Here is a 16833-nt window from a genome sequence, read left to right on the forward strand (position 1 = left end):
TTCTTTAAAAAAGGTTGGTTTTCATTGATTGGTAACCATTGAATCATGTTGGTTTGCAACCAAATATAGGCTGCACACTTAATTTGGTGAGGTTTTTTTTGCTAAGCTGGAGGATACACTGTATCTAAGCAATTCTACAGACAAGCTTACATTTATTCAAATTCTTAATGTGTATCATTCACCATTTTGTAACATACTTATTTACTAGATTTTTTTTTAACCTGTGATTTGTGCTAAGCTCTGTTTGGATGGGGATTCAAATTCAACTGAATTTTATTTTTATCTCAAATGTGCTGGATACATAAAACCAGTTTATTCATGTTTTGCATTTAAAATTCACTGATTTATTAAACAAATGAAGCATTATCTGAAGTAAATTAATTGAGCTGATTATTTCTGGTTACCATGTCCTTTAAGATTTTCTATCTAGAAGATCTCACCCTCTCACCCCTTGTTTTTATTCATATTCACTGGAGGAGGAAAACAAGCTTTTCTGCTTCTTCAGCTCCCAATCTCTTTCTTAACTTTGAATAAACTAATCATTGAACTGAACTAGTTGAATAAAATGAAATTAAGATATTCTCTCTTCACCTGCAGCAGAGACTACTGTTGTCAAAAGCTGGCTTAGCACTTCCACAGATTCTGATTCTAGATGCTTAACCAGAGACTGCCACAACATCAGTGGTTTGGCTTTCTTTAAAACTTGGCAACAAACATTTACTAATTATTTTTGTATTGTATTTAAATGATTTTAATAGATTATAATTGGTTTAGGGCTTAACATATATCGTCAATTTCAAATCATTTTTAAAAGATAAACCTTTATTTAATTTAAATGAAAAAAAATCTGTTTTTATTTTTTTCTTTTTGTAGAGAAAAAGTATAGTTTTTTATCCACCCTGGCAACTGAGCTAAATGCATGCAGAAAGTCACAGCCATTTCCATTAGGGGCCAAGATAGCTGTGTTATGCTGGACATTGCTCCTTTTCCTTATTTCACTAGGAAACAGGAAGAAGGGAAATGTTTTTAAGCAGGTAGCAATAAAAATGAACATACGTACGTGCTTAAAAGACCTGGGTTCAGAGTAAGCACCTGCCTTAATTATAAACTTACTTTGCGCCAAAATCCACGTTATTCTAGCAAAACCCGCGTTATTCTAGCTTTTGTATTTATTACTTGCACATGTGTGTGGGGATGTGCACCATTATCTTCCTCTGAGGAACTAAGTGCTCTCAGGAAAGCTTCATATTACAGCCAGGTTCCAAGAGACTGCTCATCCACAGCATACTGGATCTCAAGATTCAATTCATTCACCTTGGGGATAAAATTGCTTGTTTCTCTAAGGTGCCTGCACATTGATTTAGTCCCTTTAAATCATCTGTATTTTTCCTCTTGTGGTCTGACACTAACTGGTTCTTTTATTCCGTTTAGGAAACAGAAGTAAATCTTTATGGACTGTTCAAATTTACACTTTTCCAGTGCAATGAACTGCAATGTACCCAATAGTTTGTTTACTCAAGAAGTAGAATTCCACAGGTATCCATTATTTATTTTTCATTTTCGAAAAAATGGTCCTACCTAAAACTCTACACACTTGTACAAATTATTTACCACATCACATTAAAATCTATTATGACCAATGACCACATCAAAACACTGCTAAAAATTCTACAGTCCCCAACTCAAACCATCCCTCAGGAAAAGAAATAAGTAAGGTGTGCAGGAGCCCGAAGGTTAACACATTTTGGCTCTGTTGGACTAACAGGGATCTTTATTTCTCTTTTTAATTTAGTAAAATTTGGATTTGTATTATAGTCACCCAGTGGCAAGCCAGAACAACAAAAACTACGTTATAAAAGAGATGACATCCACTCCTCAGACTTCACTCAAAACTTCACAAATAACTCCATTCCACTACAGTATGAAGTCCTACAAAATGGAGTCTCCTCACAGCTTCACAAATAACTCTGCTGCCAGCAGGATTCTGAGTGCAATCTCCTTGGGACTTCTGTATTTCTCAGATACCTCACAGTAGTTAGAATAGGATTTTAAAAGTTTGACTCAAAACCAAGATAACTTTCGCAGATTTTTCTCTGAAACAGTTAAGTGTTCGAATAAACCAGAATCAACTATATGACATTACCTTCTCCAGCTACATCTCTAATAGTAATAACCTATCCAAGCAGACATAAGGGCCACATAGAGACCCTATGAACCACATGGCTTTTAGGAAAAGGGAGACCCCCCCCCATCATTGTGTGCTTTCAGAATCTGCAGTTCTAAACTCTCCTGGTTGTTGTCAGTGGTTACTCCCTTACTTACCTGTCAATAATGGCACACATATCAATGCTGACATTGGCAAAGCTTCCCAGTTTGCCTTGCTCCACTGCATGCAAATCCACCAGCTGATCATCCACGTGAATAAACTGCATGCATCCTTGGAATGAGAGCTGGAGCAGGGAACGATCTGAGTCATTTGTTTGTGTAAGGAACCCTGTGGAGCAGAGAAAGCAAGAGCATTGTTAATTTCAGTGGAGGTCACTCCCTACTAAAACTCAAAGCTGCACTTTTCCTGTTACCAAAGACAGTGTCCTGGCCATGTGGGAAGAAAGACAAAATGCAAGGGATGTAGTTTAATTAAGTTGCAACTCTATTAACTCATCTGGGAACTGTCCAGTAATAACTTGTACAGTGCATGTCATGATTCCTTCCCTAATTGTTTCCATTTGGAGGGCTGCCTTTAGCCTTAGACAGCTGGTCCCCAGCCTGTTGCTGGGACCCAACCACCCTCCCCTGCTCGGAGGGTTAAAGGGCTGGGGAAAGAGGGTTTTATCTTCTCTGTACCAAATATAGGAACCCTAACCCTATTCCCCAGTTTCTTCAGGGGATGCCTTCCTCCTAAATCCACTTCCAACTCTGATTTCTTAGGGAACCTGACCCCCTATGGAATGAGTATCTGCACTAGACACGTCACCTGCAAAAGTGTCATATTTTGAACCATGGTACCACCTGTCTGACCTAACCAGGTCCCTGAGCAGCTCTGAAATCCACCCCAATCTGGCAGTAAAGCAAATAAAGGTCTTCCTAATCCCCAAAAGTTGCCTAGTGCAATGCCAACAGCAGCCCCAAACCCTAAATCTTATGCTAATCACAGTGAGAATGCAGGTGTGAGAGGGGGTTCAAGCTGGAGGGTCAAGGTTTATATACACTCCTCCAGGTGCATGGGGCCAATAGCTTACCTGAGCCTTACTGACTCACCCACCTTGCCTGTTCCTGACCATCTCCCTTCTCTGAACCCCACAGGGCAAGGACACTAAAAGGGCCACTCCCCGCCCTGCAACAATCCACACAAAGCCTTTGAGGTTGCAATGGTTGCATTGTGAAAGTAGTTCCTTTTTTCATCAAAGTTGAGCCTACTTGACAGCCTGTGATACAGCAAAAATATATTTTTACAGGGAAAACTGTTCCTTTGGGTATGACAATAGGATGTGGAGGAAGCAACTGCTCATGACTGCAGTTGTATTTTATTTCATGGGGGAAAAAAGGCAATTATTACAGGGCAACTTCATATTTCCTAAACACACATTTTAACAGCCAGGATCAACTGAACAATACCTAATGAAGGCATTAGAAAATATTCTATACATTCTTGAAGAAATAAAGACCCAGATATTCAGCTGATGTAAATCAGTGTCATTCCGTTTACTTCAGAGGAGCTATCCTTATTACACCAGCTGAGGATTTGGCCCCCTGTGGTTTCCTTCTCCTTTTCATCCAATACTACTTATGACAGCCTCAGAAAGCCCCAAAACAGTCCAGATTAGTCCAATCAAGTTGCCATCCTCACCTCTCTGTTCCCCCCCTTCCTCCCTATCCATGTACAGAAATGAAACACTGGTAGAAAGTTTCAATTCTGTGTTTTCCACTTTTTAATATATTTTACATGCCAAATGGTCAATTTTCAACTTTTTCATTAAACCCACAATAGCTGTGAAAATTACACAGTTCTAGTCATGTTCTCCTATTGATCAAAGAACATTGTATATATAATCTCTTGGAGGTGTGAGGGTGGTGGCTATCATGATTGAATTCTTGTCAGATTTCCTTGTTCATAGTACAAGTTCATATCTGTTCCTCTCTAAAAAGTATTATGTGTATCAGAGATATACAGTAATATGATGAAGCCTTGAAAGATACCCAGAGATCAACACTCTAAATATTTGATTATTTTACCCCTTCACCTAGTTCTGTTCTTAAAGGGAAAAAAAAACAACCACCGAGGTTTTTTTTCTCCGCAGAAGGAGCTATAGAATAATGATGATCGCTTTGTACTTATGTAGCACTTTCTATCAGGGATCTCAAAGCACGATAGATAACTCATCAAGCCTCGAACATCCAAATGTCATTACTATAATTAACCTTATTTTACAGATGGCAATAACACAAGACAGATAAAATAAGAGACTGTTCCAACGTTGCATTGCAAAACAGTGGCAGAGGTGGAAATAGAACCTTGAATTATTCATTTCTAGGCTCAAACTCCCATAGTTCCACCTCGTTTCTTCTCTTTAATATATCTGTATAATTGAGGATGTGTTGTCCATTTTGTTCTTTATTTTGTTCATGGTCAAAATGAAGATAAAAATAGTTGTGCTGAATAAGAGAGAAATGTGTACAACCCTGGTCTGCTTACAATGTTCAGATACTGCTCCAACAGGAACCAATGATACAATTTCAAACACCTAAAATGATTGGACTAATTCCTATGATGCATCATAGAATCTAGAGATTGAAAAAGGTAAGTCATCCTGTCTATCCTTTGGCCATTCAAGATTGATACCTGATGCTTTCTCCAGCTGGGTTTGAAATGGTGGTTGATGTTAAGGAAAACCTTTGGGCTGTTTCAGTCTAGTTCCCTATTTGTTAATACCATTAAACTATCAGGAAGATTGGTATTACTTCTCCTCAGCAAGGACCCAAAACCTGCCATGGCAGAGCATGTGGCTGTTTAGATTTGAGGTGCACTGGAGGTCTGTGTGGGGAAGCTTGTGTGCACAGCATCCAGTGCTAAAAGTGGAGGATCTATTTTTGACAGAAATGAAAGTATCACCACATCTGGCTATCCTGTAATCAATTTTGCCCCTCCATGACTTCTTCCTCGTCCAGTGTTCCTGCCCCAGCCTCACCTCTGGTCTTTCTTCAGCTCTAGTTGTTTTTCATCCCCCTTTCCAGGCTGAGTGTTGCAAAGCAGGAGAGAAGTAGAGGAGCCAATGCTCATAGGAGCGGAGGAGGAGGAAAAGTTGCCTTGAGCTGCTGGGCTCTTTCTGCTCCCTTATCTCTCCTCCCCTTATGTGAAAGGGAGGTCAAGTGGGGAGGGGGGCAGAACTCAGCAGCTCCCAATGGCTTCTCTGCCCTAAGAGGCAGGGAAGTGGGGAGGAGGAGCCAATTACAGGGACCTTTCCCCCAGGCAACACTAAAATGTGGCCCCTCAGCAACTCTGGTGGAGTTGCAGAATTTTCTGGGTCTTCAATCCCTTTCTCCAGGCGCACTTTATGCCCTGCCTACCTCTGGCTCAAGCCAGTGATATTACTTCTCTGCTTTGAATGCTAAATTAACCCAAGGTTAATAACAAAAAAGACAAACTCTGCCCTTAGCTGAATTAATGCAAGCCCAGTGAAGTCAGTGATGTTTTGTGGTACAAAGGAAAGAATTTAGCCAAAAGAAGAATGATCACAGGATGGATATTCAAGTACTGATAAAAAATAGCAGGTCAAAAATAGCAGGTCTGCAGCCCATTGTCAATCTTTATTCAGGCAATGCCCCATTGACATCATTAGGAGTTTCACCTCAGTAAAGACTGAATGATGACTGCATAATTAGACCCAGCAATCTACTACAGCAGATAATGTATTATTCCAGAATCATTCAGGGATGTTTTCAGGAAGGAAATGCATCATTTTAAAACATTCTCAGAAAATAAATAACCTGTACCCCATATTGCCCTTCCAACAGAGAAGTGCAGAACTTAGTGCAATGCAAAAACAGTATCACTACCACCATAGCTACATAAACTTGTATCAAAACCAGCTGTTCTCCAACTGCTCTATATATGAGTGAGTGGGCATGTAATTTTCAGACAGCAGGAAGGGAGTCAGAATTGCCCAACAGACCACCTCACTTCCTGGCTACATATTGACCAATCTAATACACAACAGAATAGGAACAAAGGTGATTCAATTTATACGCCTCACAGAAAACCAAGCAGTAAGAAGGAATTAGTGTGGACACTAGGAAGCAAGAAAGACTGCAGCTGGATCCTCTTACACTCTTGTAAAAGGCTTGAACCTCCTAAGAGAATAAATTAGATAGGAATAAATATTCTACTACAGATTAAGGAAGAAAAAATTGACCAGGACAACTAACTGGCTTTGTAAACCTGTTGAGGAATTTGTCTTCTTTTCTAGGAGAAAGAACATCTGGGACAGGCCAGAGGGATTGGCTAACAGAGACCAGCCTAGGAACTGATAACTACTTACAGCTGCAGAAAGTTTATTTATTATAAGTTTTGTTGATGTGTACTGATTCAAAGATGACTCTTCTTCTTCTTAAAGAAATCGTGCTGACGAGGTAAGAGGGCAGTTTGCTGGAAATTCCCTAGCCACCTATATCCTCCCGAGGAGATCCTGGCACCATAAATCCCACCTGGCTGATTGTATCCTAATATTTTCCAGGAAATATTCACTCAGCTCATGACACATCTCAGCTTCCACAATGATCTATCACCTGCAATCAATTCTTCAGACATTCATGTACTGCAGCTCCACTGAGAACCAAAACCAGTTACCCACACAAACAAAATACATGTGTCTCAGACAGGTTACAAAACCATAAAGAGAATCTCAGTCAATCTTATCCAAAAGATAAAATGTGTATCAAGAGGAGATCTGGCCTACATCTCAACATTGGCTTAAGAAAAAGAACTCTGGACAACACAACATAATGTTTACAGACAGTAGTCAGGTCAGTCTGCATTCCAGTATCATCAGTCAATCCTTGATCCAGAAGAGACCTACATGGTAAGATTGCTGAAATATGAAACTTGGTTCAACAACACTAGTCTGAAGGTCTATTACTTTAAGCTGCTAGACCTACTCACAGTTTCACTGGGTGTCACAGATTTAAGTATATAATCACGTGTGCTAGAATTTGAAAGGATGTGTAATGTCTGGGAGGGGCAAGTATTATCTGAGACTCCCACATGGATGGGGTGACTGACATTATAAGCAGTCACACTCCCCATTTGGCTTCTCAGCAAACTGCATTTTCATAAGATGCCAAGTAATTTTGTTCTGTATTTCTCAATATCTTCTTAGTGGGAGGAGTGAAACATGATGTAACAACGTAAGAAGCATAGACAGATTATTCTAGATTTTTCATGAGATATATCAGATTGGATCTACCACATGACTAACCAGGAATCCTGGGGTATACTGAAACAAATCCTTGAGGTAATCTCAGTCGTGCAATTAAGAGGAGGGGGAAAGAGGAGATCCAGGCCACTCCCCGGCTCTTGGCTGGAATGAGAAATTTGGCCTGGCCATCCCTCTGTCAGGAGAGAGCGATGGACAGGCCTAATTTGAGTGGTGTTGGACCCCGTGTGCAGGGGCGGATTTACTGCGAAACATACCGTGCCCTGGCCCTGGGCCCCCCAACGATAGGGGGCCCCAGGGCCAGGCATTCAGGCAGCCTACTCCTTGCGGGGGGGCACGCAACTGTAGGGGCAGAAGCTGTGGGGGGCAAGAGAGCAAGGAAGGAGGCTCACTTGCAGCCTCAGGGGAGCAGGTGGGAGGTACGGGTGGCAGCGAACGCGGGCTGGAGGACTCAGGAGGAGCACAGGGCAGCCGCGCAGCCGGCCGGAGAGAAGAGGCGCTTTGAAGGGGAAACTGCTGCTTCTCTCTGGCTGCATGGCTGCCCCCTGTTCCTCCTGAGTCCTCTGGCCCGCGTTCACACCACTCGCCGCTGCCTGGGCAGCATCAGCGGGGAGCAGTCCATGGGGGGTGGCCGGGGCTGGGACTGGCCATAGGAGCCAGCGCAGAGCCCGCAGGCTGGGGGCCAGCCAGGGGAGGCGAGCAGAGATGAGCGCACAGAGGCAGCAGGGTACTCAGGTGGCCACCGATGGAACCGTGCCCCCGCCCCACCTTCAGGTGGGTGTTCAGTACTGTTCTCATTCACCCCTGCCAGTGCAGCCCAAGAGAACAGAATGCAGCTCTTCATGAAGACAAATGTTTGAACATAAGAAAATACCTAATATAGGAAGGACACAACAAAAGTCATTGATTCCATACTTGGCAGTACAGAAGAAAGGCTGCTAGCCCCACAGCCTGACCTACTTGGAGTTTCTCCAGATCAGTGAACAGAGTGAATCCTTCCTACAACTAAACTGATTGTCTTAGGGCTTGTCTACACTGGCACTTTACAGGGCTGCTACTTTCTCACTCAGGGATGTGAAAAAACACCCCCCGCCGGGCACAGCAAGTCTCAGCACTGTAAGGCACCAATGTAGACAGTGCACCAGCGCTGGAAGCCGCACTCCCAGCGCTGGTAGCTACACCCCTCATGGAGGTGGGTTTTTTAGAGAGCTGGGAGAGCTCTCTCCCAGCACTCTGCCGCGACTACACAAGCTGTGGTGTCGCTAGATGCAATCAAAAGTGCCTCTTTACAAAATATTACTTATGATGACTTAATTGATGATTTTGTAAAGAAAAAGTGTAGAAAAAAAAAGCTATCTGAATAAATATCTTTTTTCAAATTGAATAAGTTTCTTCACAGGAAGTTAACTTTATTTTTCCATTCATGCATCATCTATACTTTTTATTTTTTACACATTTTTCACATTAGCGTAATGCAAATACAAGCTTTCATCTAGACCAGAAGTTCTCAAACTGTGGTCCGAGAACTCCATTCAGGGGGACCGAAGAAAGGTTATGATGTTTTTTTTATAAAGCGCTCTTATCCAAAGCACTTTACAATAGTTAGCTAATGGTACAAACAACATCTGGAAAGATCATTAAGTGGTCTGCTGAGACTTTTAGCACTTTTCAAGTGGTCTGTGAAAAAAAGGTTAGACTACAAAAACAATCAAGGTACCTCACTTTATTTTAATTTACTTCCTATTACTTATAATATAGGAGGAGGATGAAGAAAAAAAGAAATGAAAAATGGGGCAAGGGGGAGATAAGAGAGAACATTCTTTTTCTTGGCTGGGTCCTGGGGCGGGGGAACAAATCTGAGTACAGGGCCCCACTAACTAAATCCGCCACTGCCCATGTGCCTGCTTGTACTTTCCCCACACCTTTGCAGTCCTTCTGGTTCCGATGAGCACTGGTCACCCCTAGCCCCTCCAGAGAGAGGCAGAGGAGAGGGTATTGGGTACCCCCAATGCCCAGAAAAGTAGGAGGACTGGATCTAGACTTTTGATGCTTCCTTGAGGTGTGGAGAGGCAAGAGGAGCATGGGGTCTGGGGCTCCCAGAACTGCCTGGACCCTGATAGGAATGGTGCTTTTCAGACCAACTGCCTTTCTGGGTAAAAGCTCAGGGCTCAGCGTGTGATGGGGAGATTGTAGGGCTGGCTGCAGTGGGGAGAGCTTGGAGCTGGGTGCAGAGCGATATGGGGGGAAAAACACAGAGCTGGGTCTGGGGCAGCAGGAGGGAAGCGTGCACAGAGCTGGGTCCAGCGGGGAGAGCATAGGGCCTTGCGCTAAGGGCCATGGGATGGGGAGTGGGTGGGGCTTTAACAGAGGCAGAGTGAGTTCTGGGCACCCTCCTTTGGAATATTCTGGTTGAGCACCGGGGTAGTATCCGCTTGATGTTTTTGATTGCTAATTGTTGTTTTGTATTCTTTTAATTACCAGCATAATTATTCATTATATTTGTCTATGCACAGAAAGAGGCTATAGCTTCAGGTTCAGTAAACAATTTACCAAAGGTTAAGGTAGATTCTCTCCATCATTGCCAATTTTTAATTAAGATTGGATTTTTTTCCCCTAAAAGATATTTTCTAGTTTAAACAAATTATTTCAGAAAAACTTTATGGCCTGTGTTATACAGAAGGTCAGACTACGTGATTACAATGGTCCCTTCTGCCCTTAGACTCTATGAAAAACCTAAATAAATCCTAATATTTCAGTGGTGTTTATCTTGCACCTGCAGCTGCCATTTTTGATGCTGAAATAGCATTCCATCAGTCTTCTCAGTGCATTTTCACCCAATAAAATTTGTAGGGAAAAGAGCCACAATAATAAATACAGCCCACGAGAAAGCAAATCACAAGACTCGCTAGCAGAGATTAGTTAAAGTTTGTAAAGTTCTTCAAAGATGAAAAGGCTAAATATTACTATTATTATTCTAATAATCAGGAAAAATGTACCAGAGGGAGCAGGACAAATATAATAATGAAGTTGTTTCTTCTGCTCCTGTAAGGATCTCTCTGGAGTTGCACATTGTTTTTTCTGCAGATTTGAACACTGGAGCAGAAATTGATCCAAAGTATGACAAAGCCTCATTTATTCATTTCTGCCAGAGGAAAAGTGGTGAAATATTTCTGTCAAATGTACTGTCACATCTTTAAAGATGGACTGTAAAGGAAAGTAAGGACTATAGCTGGAATACAATAGTCTCAAAACTACAGGCATTTTAACCTATGTGTACCTGACAAATTTCAGCCAGAGCAATTAGATTCTGACCTATCCAACTTTAACTGCAAAGGTCATTCGTCACATTTCCTTTGACTCAAAAGAGCCACCTCCATTCAATGGTGGATGATAAAAATCCTGTACATATTTCTGTAGTGCCAATATTTGTGAGGGGCTTTATGTAAATCAAAAAGTAATAATCTAAGCATACACTTCATTTCATATTTTGACATTGTCTAGATTCCAAGATGCTCACAAATGAATTGGTGCATTTTAAATCTGTTTGGAAATTCAGTAATATAAATGAACTATTAGTGGTACTTTCCATGACTTAAGATGTAATTTACTTCCTTGTTAAATAAGTGTGTCCCGTCAGGCCTTATTTTAGCAAGGATTTTGCAGGAAAGCTGGAGGCAGACAAGATTCCTCAGGAACCGTATGTGGATCAGATTGTGACTGCTGGGACATAGGGTTGCCAACTTTCTAATCCCACAAAACTGAACACCCTAGCCCTGTTCCTTCCCCTTGTCCAGCCCCTTCCCCCCACTCACTACATTTCCCCTCCCTCGGTGGCTTGCTCTCCCCCACCCTCATTCACTTTCACTGGGCTGGGGCAGGGATCTGGGATGCGGGGGGAGGAGGGGCTCTGGATGGGGCCAGAAATGAGGGGTTCAGGCTGAAGAAGGGGTCTCTGGGCTGGGGCAAGGGGTTAGGGTGCAGGAGGGGGTGAGGGCTCCTGCTGAGGGGTGCTGGTGCTGGGGTGGGACTCGGGATGGGGGGTTCAGGGTATGGGAGAGGGCTCTGGGCTGGGGTGGGGGGTGGGTGCGGGGGGGTAAGGGCTCCATCTGGGGGTGCAGGCTCTGGGGTGGGGCCAGCGATGAGGGTTTTGGGCTGCAGGAGGGGGCCCTAGGTTTTGCGGGGGCTGAGGGCTGGGGCAGGGAGTTGGGACTCAGGCTTACCTCCGGCGGCTCCCAGTCAGCGGCGCAGAAGGGGGTGCTAAGGCAGGCTCCTAGGTCCTGCTCCTAGGAAGATGTGTGACAGGCAGCTCTGTGTGCTCTGCTCTCGCCCACAGGCACCACCCCCGCAGCTCCCCTTGGCCGTGGTTCCCGGTATTCAGGGCGGGGGCAGCATGCAGAGCCTCGTGCCCCTCCACCTAGGAGCCGGACCTGATGGCCGCTTCCGGGGTGCAGCGTGGTCCGTGGTGCCAGGACAGATAGGGACTAGCCTGCCTGAGTTCCGCAGCACGGCCGATTGGACTTTTAACGGCCTGGTCGGCGGTGCTGACCAGAGCTGCCAGCGTCCCTTTTCAACTGGGTGTTCCAGTTGAAAACCAGACACCTGGTCGCCCTAGCTGGACATGACAGCTGTGTGCAGGTCTGTGTGGGACTTATGGGAGAGCAGCAATGGCTGGGCAACACGCCAGTACAGAGAGGCCCGCGGTGAGAGATACTCACTGAGCCGGAATTGGAAACCTACAATCTCCTAGTTGCTTGAATAGAGACTGGACTGGAAAGGGCACCCCACGCATTAGGCCTGAAGAGCCCTGACTCTCGATTGGACTGCCCAGGGGCCCAAACATTCACCGCTCTTGCTCTCTTGAACTGTCGCTATTTAAGCTTCTATACGGAGGGTATTTGCAATCTTTCCCTTTCCTGACAGTCCTAGTAAAATACCCTTCTACTTAGCCATGTGTCTGAGTGGTTGCTGGCACCCACCAGGGCTAGCGCCTACAAGGCCTTGCTGCTGAAGCACCTACAGTGCTTGCCTGCAAGTGGTGCTACACTTGGCATGCTTCTGGCACCACATGGCTAAAACCCGAACATTTCACTTCAGCATGAAGCCTAGCTGTTTTTCGTTTTGTTTTGACACAAACTCTAAGCCTGATACTGCACTCCTTGCTCAAGCACAATTCTCATGAAAGTGAGAGGGAGTTTTGCCTGAGTAAGAAGCACAGTTTTTGTCCATCAGAGTTCTCTGATCTGGAGAGGAGATATAAGAATGAGAATCATCACAAGTCTTGACTAGTTTAAGTTAATCTAATACTCCACTGCAATTCTTCTTGCATTAGATATAATGGAAGATGCAACAGTAGAAAGCCAAATAATATTTTAAATTGCGGAATTTTTGTACATTACAGATTCTGCCTAACACATTCATTCAACCCTCAGGCTTTCTATTGTATAAGAGCCCAGGATAAGTAGTGATCATATTTTCAAAATGGTTGTTTCTCGCCCCTTTTCCAAATGTGAATATGGGTCCTACAAAAGACAATTTTGTTCAGAGTGGCAGCAACAGCAGAGACCATACTAACATAACTCACTATCTTTGAGACCTGTAGTGTGTGGGGAAAGAAAAGATTGTCTACTGTTGGCAGTAAGTTTGCTTCCTAAATTACTGCTTTTGTATGAGCTTATTTAGTATTAGTAAGTGCTGCAACCACTCCGAAGTTCTGGCTTTGATATCACTAAGGCAAGTTTGTTTAAAGGTAAAATAATGCAAGCTTGAGTAGGATGGCTTACTAAAGGATCTATTGGACCAATTCATCCTTAGTGTAAACTCCAGTGACTTCAGTGTGCGTACACCAGGGCCACATTTTCATCAACATTTTTTTTTGGTTCAGTTACCACAGATAAAGGCATAGAATGCAAATCCCTAGCATAGCCAAGCAAAACCACTGTGAACCATGATTTGCATGGGTGCATCTTATCTCTGCTCAAAACTGGGGTCAATTACTGCAGTTGAAACTGTGATTTTATTTTAAGGCGCTAAAAAGGAGCGCTTTCTAATTCCTAGTGCTCTGTTAGTTTCTCCAAGGTGCTGACTTTCACAGTCAGCTCCCATTGCCCTCCATCAATCCTAACTCCACAGGACCCAGTCTCCCCAGTTAGGAATTCTGCAGAGTAGTCAAGGCTGAGAAATTGGGCAGGATCTCAAGGAGTTTGTGGAGCTTATCTGTTGATATATGCTTCAAGAGTCTCTGCTACTTCCATAGGGTGGAGTTCCTTGTCTCTGCAGCAGAATCTCAAATTTCTGGGCAGCAATGAAGAAATGTCTTTCATTCATTTAAAACCATAAGGTCTCTCTGATCCTTAGAAGGGCTCAGGTTCACAGTGGGTTTCCCACCCTTCTAAGCTTGTAAATTTTAAACATCTTAGATCTCTTTTCCCACTTAAGCTGAAAAACTCAACAAATTAATCATTAATGATATGCTGGATATATGTGTATTGTGAGGCAGAGTTAAGGTTGTTTGTTAAATATGCAAGGTGAATTTTAATGTCAGTATTATCCGCTGAATGTGCAAACTGTAAGAATGGAAGATTTATACGAATTGTCCTAACTAGTAATTTCCATACTTTGCAATGCTTAGGTTTTTCTTGATTAATCATATTTTAAGTAGTTTATTTAAGATTATAATAATTACACAATCAACCTCAATGAGAAATTAATGAAGTTTGCACAGTGGCTAATACAATTCCTAGATACACGATCATTAAATTTATACTTGAGGTTGTGCTTGTCATTATTTAACCTTACATAACCTATATAACAAGAACACAATGATTAATTTTTAAAAAATCCCTAAGCATTACAAAGTATAGGAATCATTAGCTAAAGTAAATTTGACTATTCTCTTACTTTTACAGTTTATACATTTTGGTCAATGACAAAATTGTCATGTAAGAATTCACTTCACATATTTTACAGTCAGCCTTAACTCTGACCAACAAAACATACCTAGAACTCTTTCAACACATACATCACTAATATATGTACTTGTTTCTAATTTTTAAAAAAGGCAGATGAAGTCCAAGGCAGAAACAAATGAGAACAGTGATTCACGGTATCCCTTTCTCCCTGATATTCTTGAAGTGCACAGCACAGAATATGAGCAGTAATCTCAAAATTCTCAGTGGGTAGTTACCTATTTGCTTTTTTCATACTGTAATACTAAAGGTAAAATATAATTCCAATTGTCTGCAGACCCATTCATGTGACCAGATTAGTACAAATTAATTAAAGTGCTGCCCAGTCTACAGTATAGTTATCCTCATCCAGATCAATCTCTGGAAATAAACTGTATACCTGAATTTCAGATGGGCACCGTTAACCCCATATTTCTGTGTGGATTGTTGCTTGTAGGTACTTTTTTTTTTTTCAAACTGTGACAAAGAACAATCATTTCTAACCTGTAATTAAACAGAGTATCATGCTTCCTGAATCTAACTTTATCTATAATACATGTATCTGCACCAGAAAATCACAGTCAAAGCCAGTAACCCAAAATGTTGTATGCGGGACAATATTATCACAGGTGAAACCTGTATTAACATGGACAGAGTGTTGTAAATATAGCAGTAAGAGAAGACACCTATCTGAATACATATGCTGAGTTCTTGTAAACACATTTTAGAATGCATTTGCCATAATTTCTAAAATAATTTAGAACCACTAAGAGAGAGTGAATGTTGCATTGCACAGGAGAGGAATTTTAAGAAGGTGAAATTTTTCAAAATAATTTGTACTCCAATTTCTTCCTGTAAAGGATATCATCATCCACCCCTCCCCCCGCCCCCCCCACACACACCACCTCCACTCAACATTTTAATGTTAGAAAACACTTCCCCCTTGCTCGGATCAGACACTTATCTTTTTAGCCTGCTACTCTCTCACAACAAATGGGGGAAATAGGATCATTTGGGCAGCTTTAATTTCCTGTAATCACACTAATCACACAGGATTAAATGAAACAAACAATTGCAACAGATGAACACCAACTTCTAGCAGATATTTTGTTTTTCTGACACTCATGCAACCTCCACACGGTTCTAAGTCCTCTCACTGCAGGTAGTGTAAGTGGACAGAAGAGAATACACAGCAAGTATAGTAATGCACAGAAAGAAATCGGAAATTTTAATCTTCTTTCCTAGGTATAGGAAAATTTAAAGGTTTGGGTTTTCTTTTCTTTTTGGTCAATTAAATCACACAACAACATAAAAACGGCCATACTGGTCCATCTAGCCCAGAATCCTGTCTTCCGACAGTGGCCAATGCCAGGTGCCCCAGAGGGAATGAACAGAACAGGTAATCATCAAGTGATCCATCCCCGGTCGCTCATTCCCAGCTTCTGGCAAACAGAGGCTAGGGACACCATCCCTGCCCATCCTGGCTAATAGCCATTGATGGACCTATCCTCCATGACCTTCTCCCTCCCCTTCTCCTTAATAGGTGAAATTAATAAAATTATCCTGGAGAAGGAGCCAAGAGTTTGTTTATTTTTCCTGTTAGTAAAGTAGTAAAAAACAAACAAAACAAAACAAAAAACTGTCACCAGCTTTGATTGTGGAAGTGAAGCTTATTTTAGCTCTGCTAAGAATACGCCCAGGCAGATTTCTCATGCCTAGAAGGCTGCCTTTTCAAAAAGTACAGTGACTGGGACTGCAAAGGGCTGGAATGGCAACTCAGAGGTGCACATTCTCACCTCAGCAGTCCATCGGGTTTTTTTGAAGAGGGACACCCCTGTGCACACACCAAAGAGTTTTCAGCTGTTTTATAGAAAAGGACAGTCACTTGAAAAGAAGGCAAAGTCTATGAAATCGGGGTGGGGGGAGTCAGAGGGGGGAATAATAAGAAATAGTAATACTTTGCACTTTAGTTTTCAGTTAGCCATGTTGAAGTCAATGGGAATTTTGCTTCAACACAGAAGTGCAGGATTGAGCCTACACAGAATTTCATCGTGGTCTTTACAAACTCACTGGTAAAATTATTTTGAGGTACATTGCAGTAAGTATCATTTGCTTTATATCAGGGATGATAGCAGTTCAGTATATAGAAATTTGCTATTATAGCTTGTTTTTTTCCCCAGTAGAACCTAGAATCTTTTTCTGAAAGAAGATTCAGTTATGGTAGCCTGTTTCCCCCCGGCCCCTCCCCCTTTTTTTTTTTAAAAAAAAAGGCACACACAGAAATTCAGTCAAAATAATTCTATTGATATACTGCAGCCAAAATCCATCTCTTCTTACTAGATTACCCAATGATACGTGGTCATTCAGAGTTTTGCAAAATATTTACTTTGTTTACATGAAGAAACTGGACTTGGAATTATTTCTAAAACCTTAGGTTTTTTTTAAATCTCCTTTGCTAT

At 42.2% G+C, this 16833-nt stretch overlaps 1 protein-coding gene across 2 annotated transcripts in view; it reads right to left on the reverse strand.

Moving 5' to 3' along the window:
• Positions 1–16833, reverse strand: part of CNTNAP2 (contactin associated protein 2) — a 1640949-nt gene that overhangs the window by 612947 nt on the left and 1011169 nt on the right. For both annotated transcript variants that reach the window (XM_074945269.1, XM_074945270.1), the window contains exon 10: positions 2323–2494. In XM_074945269.1, the coding sequence (XP_074801370.1) occupies positions 2323–2494 (172 nt within the window). The remainder of the gene's footprint in view (positions 1–2322; positions 2495–16833) is intronic.

The sequence above is a fragment of the Natator depressus genome, chromosome 2, assembly GCF_965152275.1.
Source record: "Natator depressus isolate rNatDep1 chromosome 2, rNatDep2.hap1, whole genome shotgun sequence".
Taxonomy (NCBI): Eukaryota; Metazoa; Chordata; order Testudines; family Cheloniidae; genus Natator; species Natator depressus.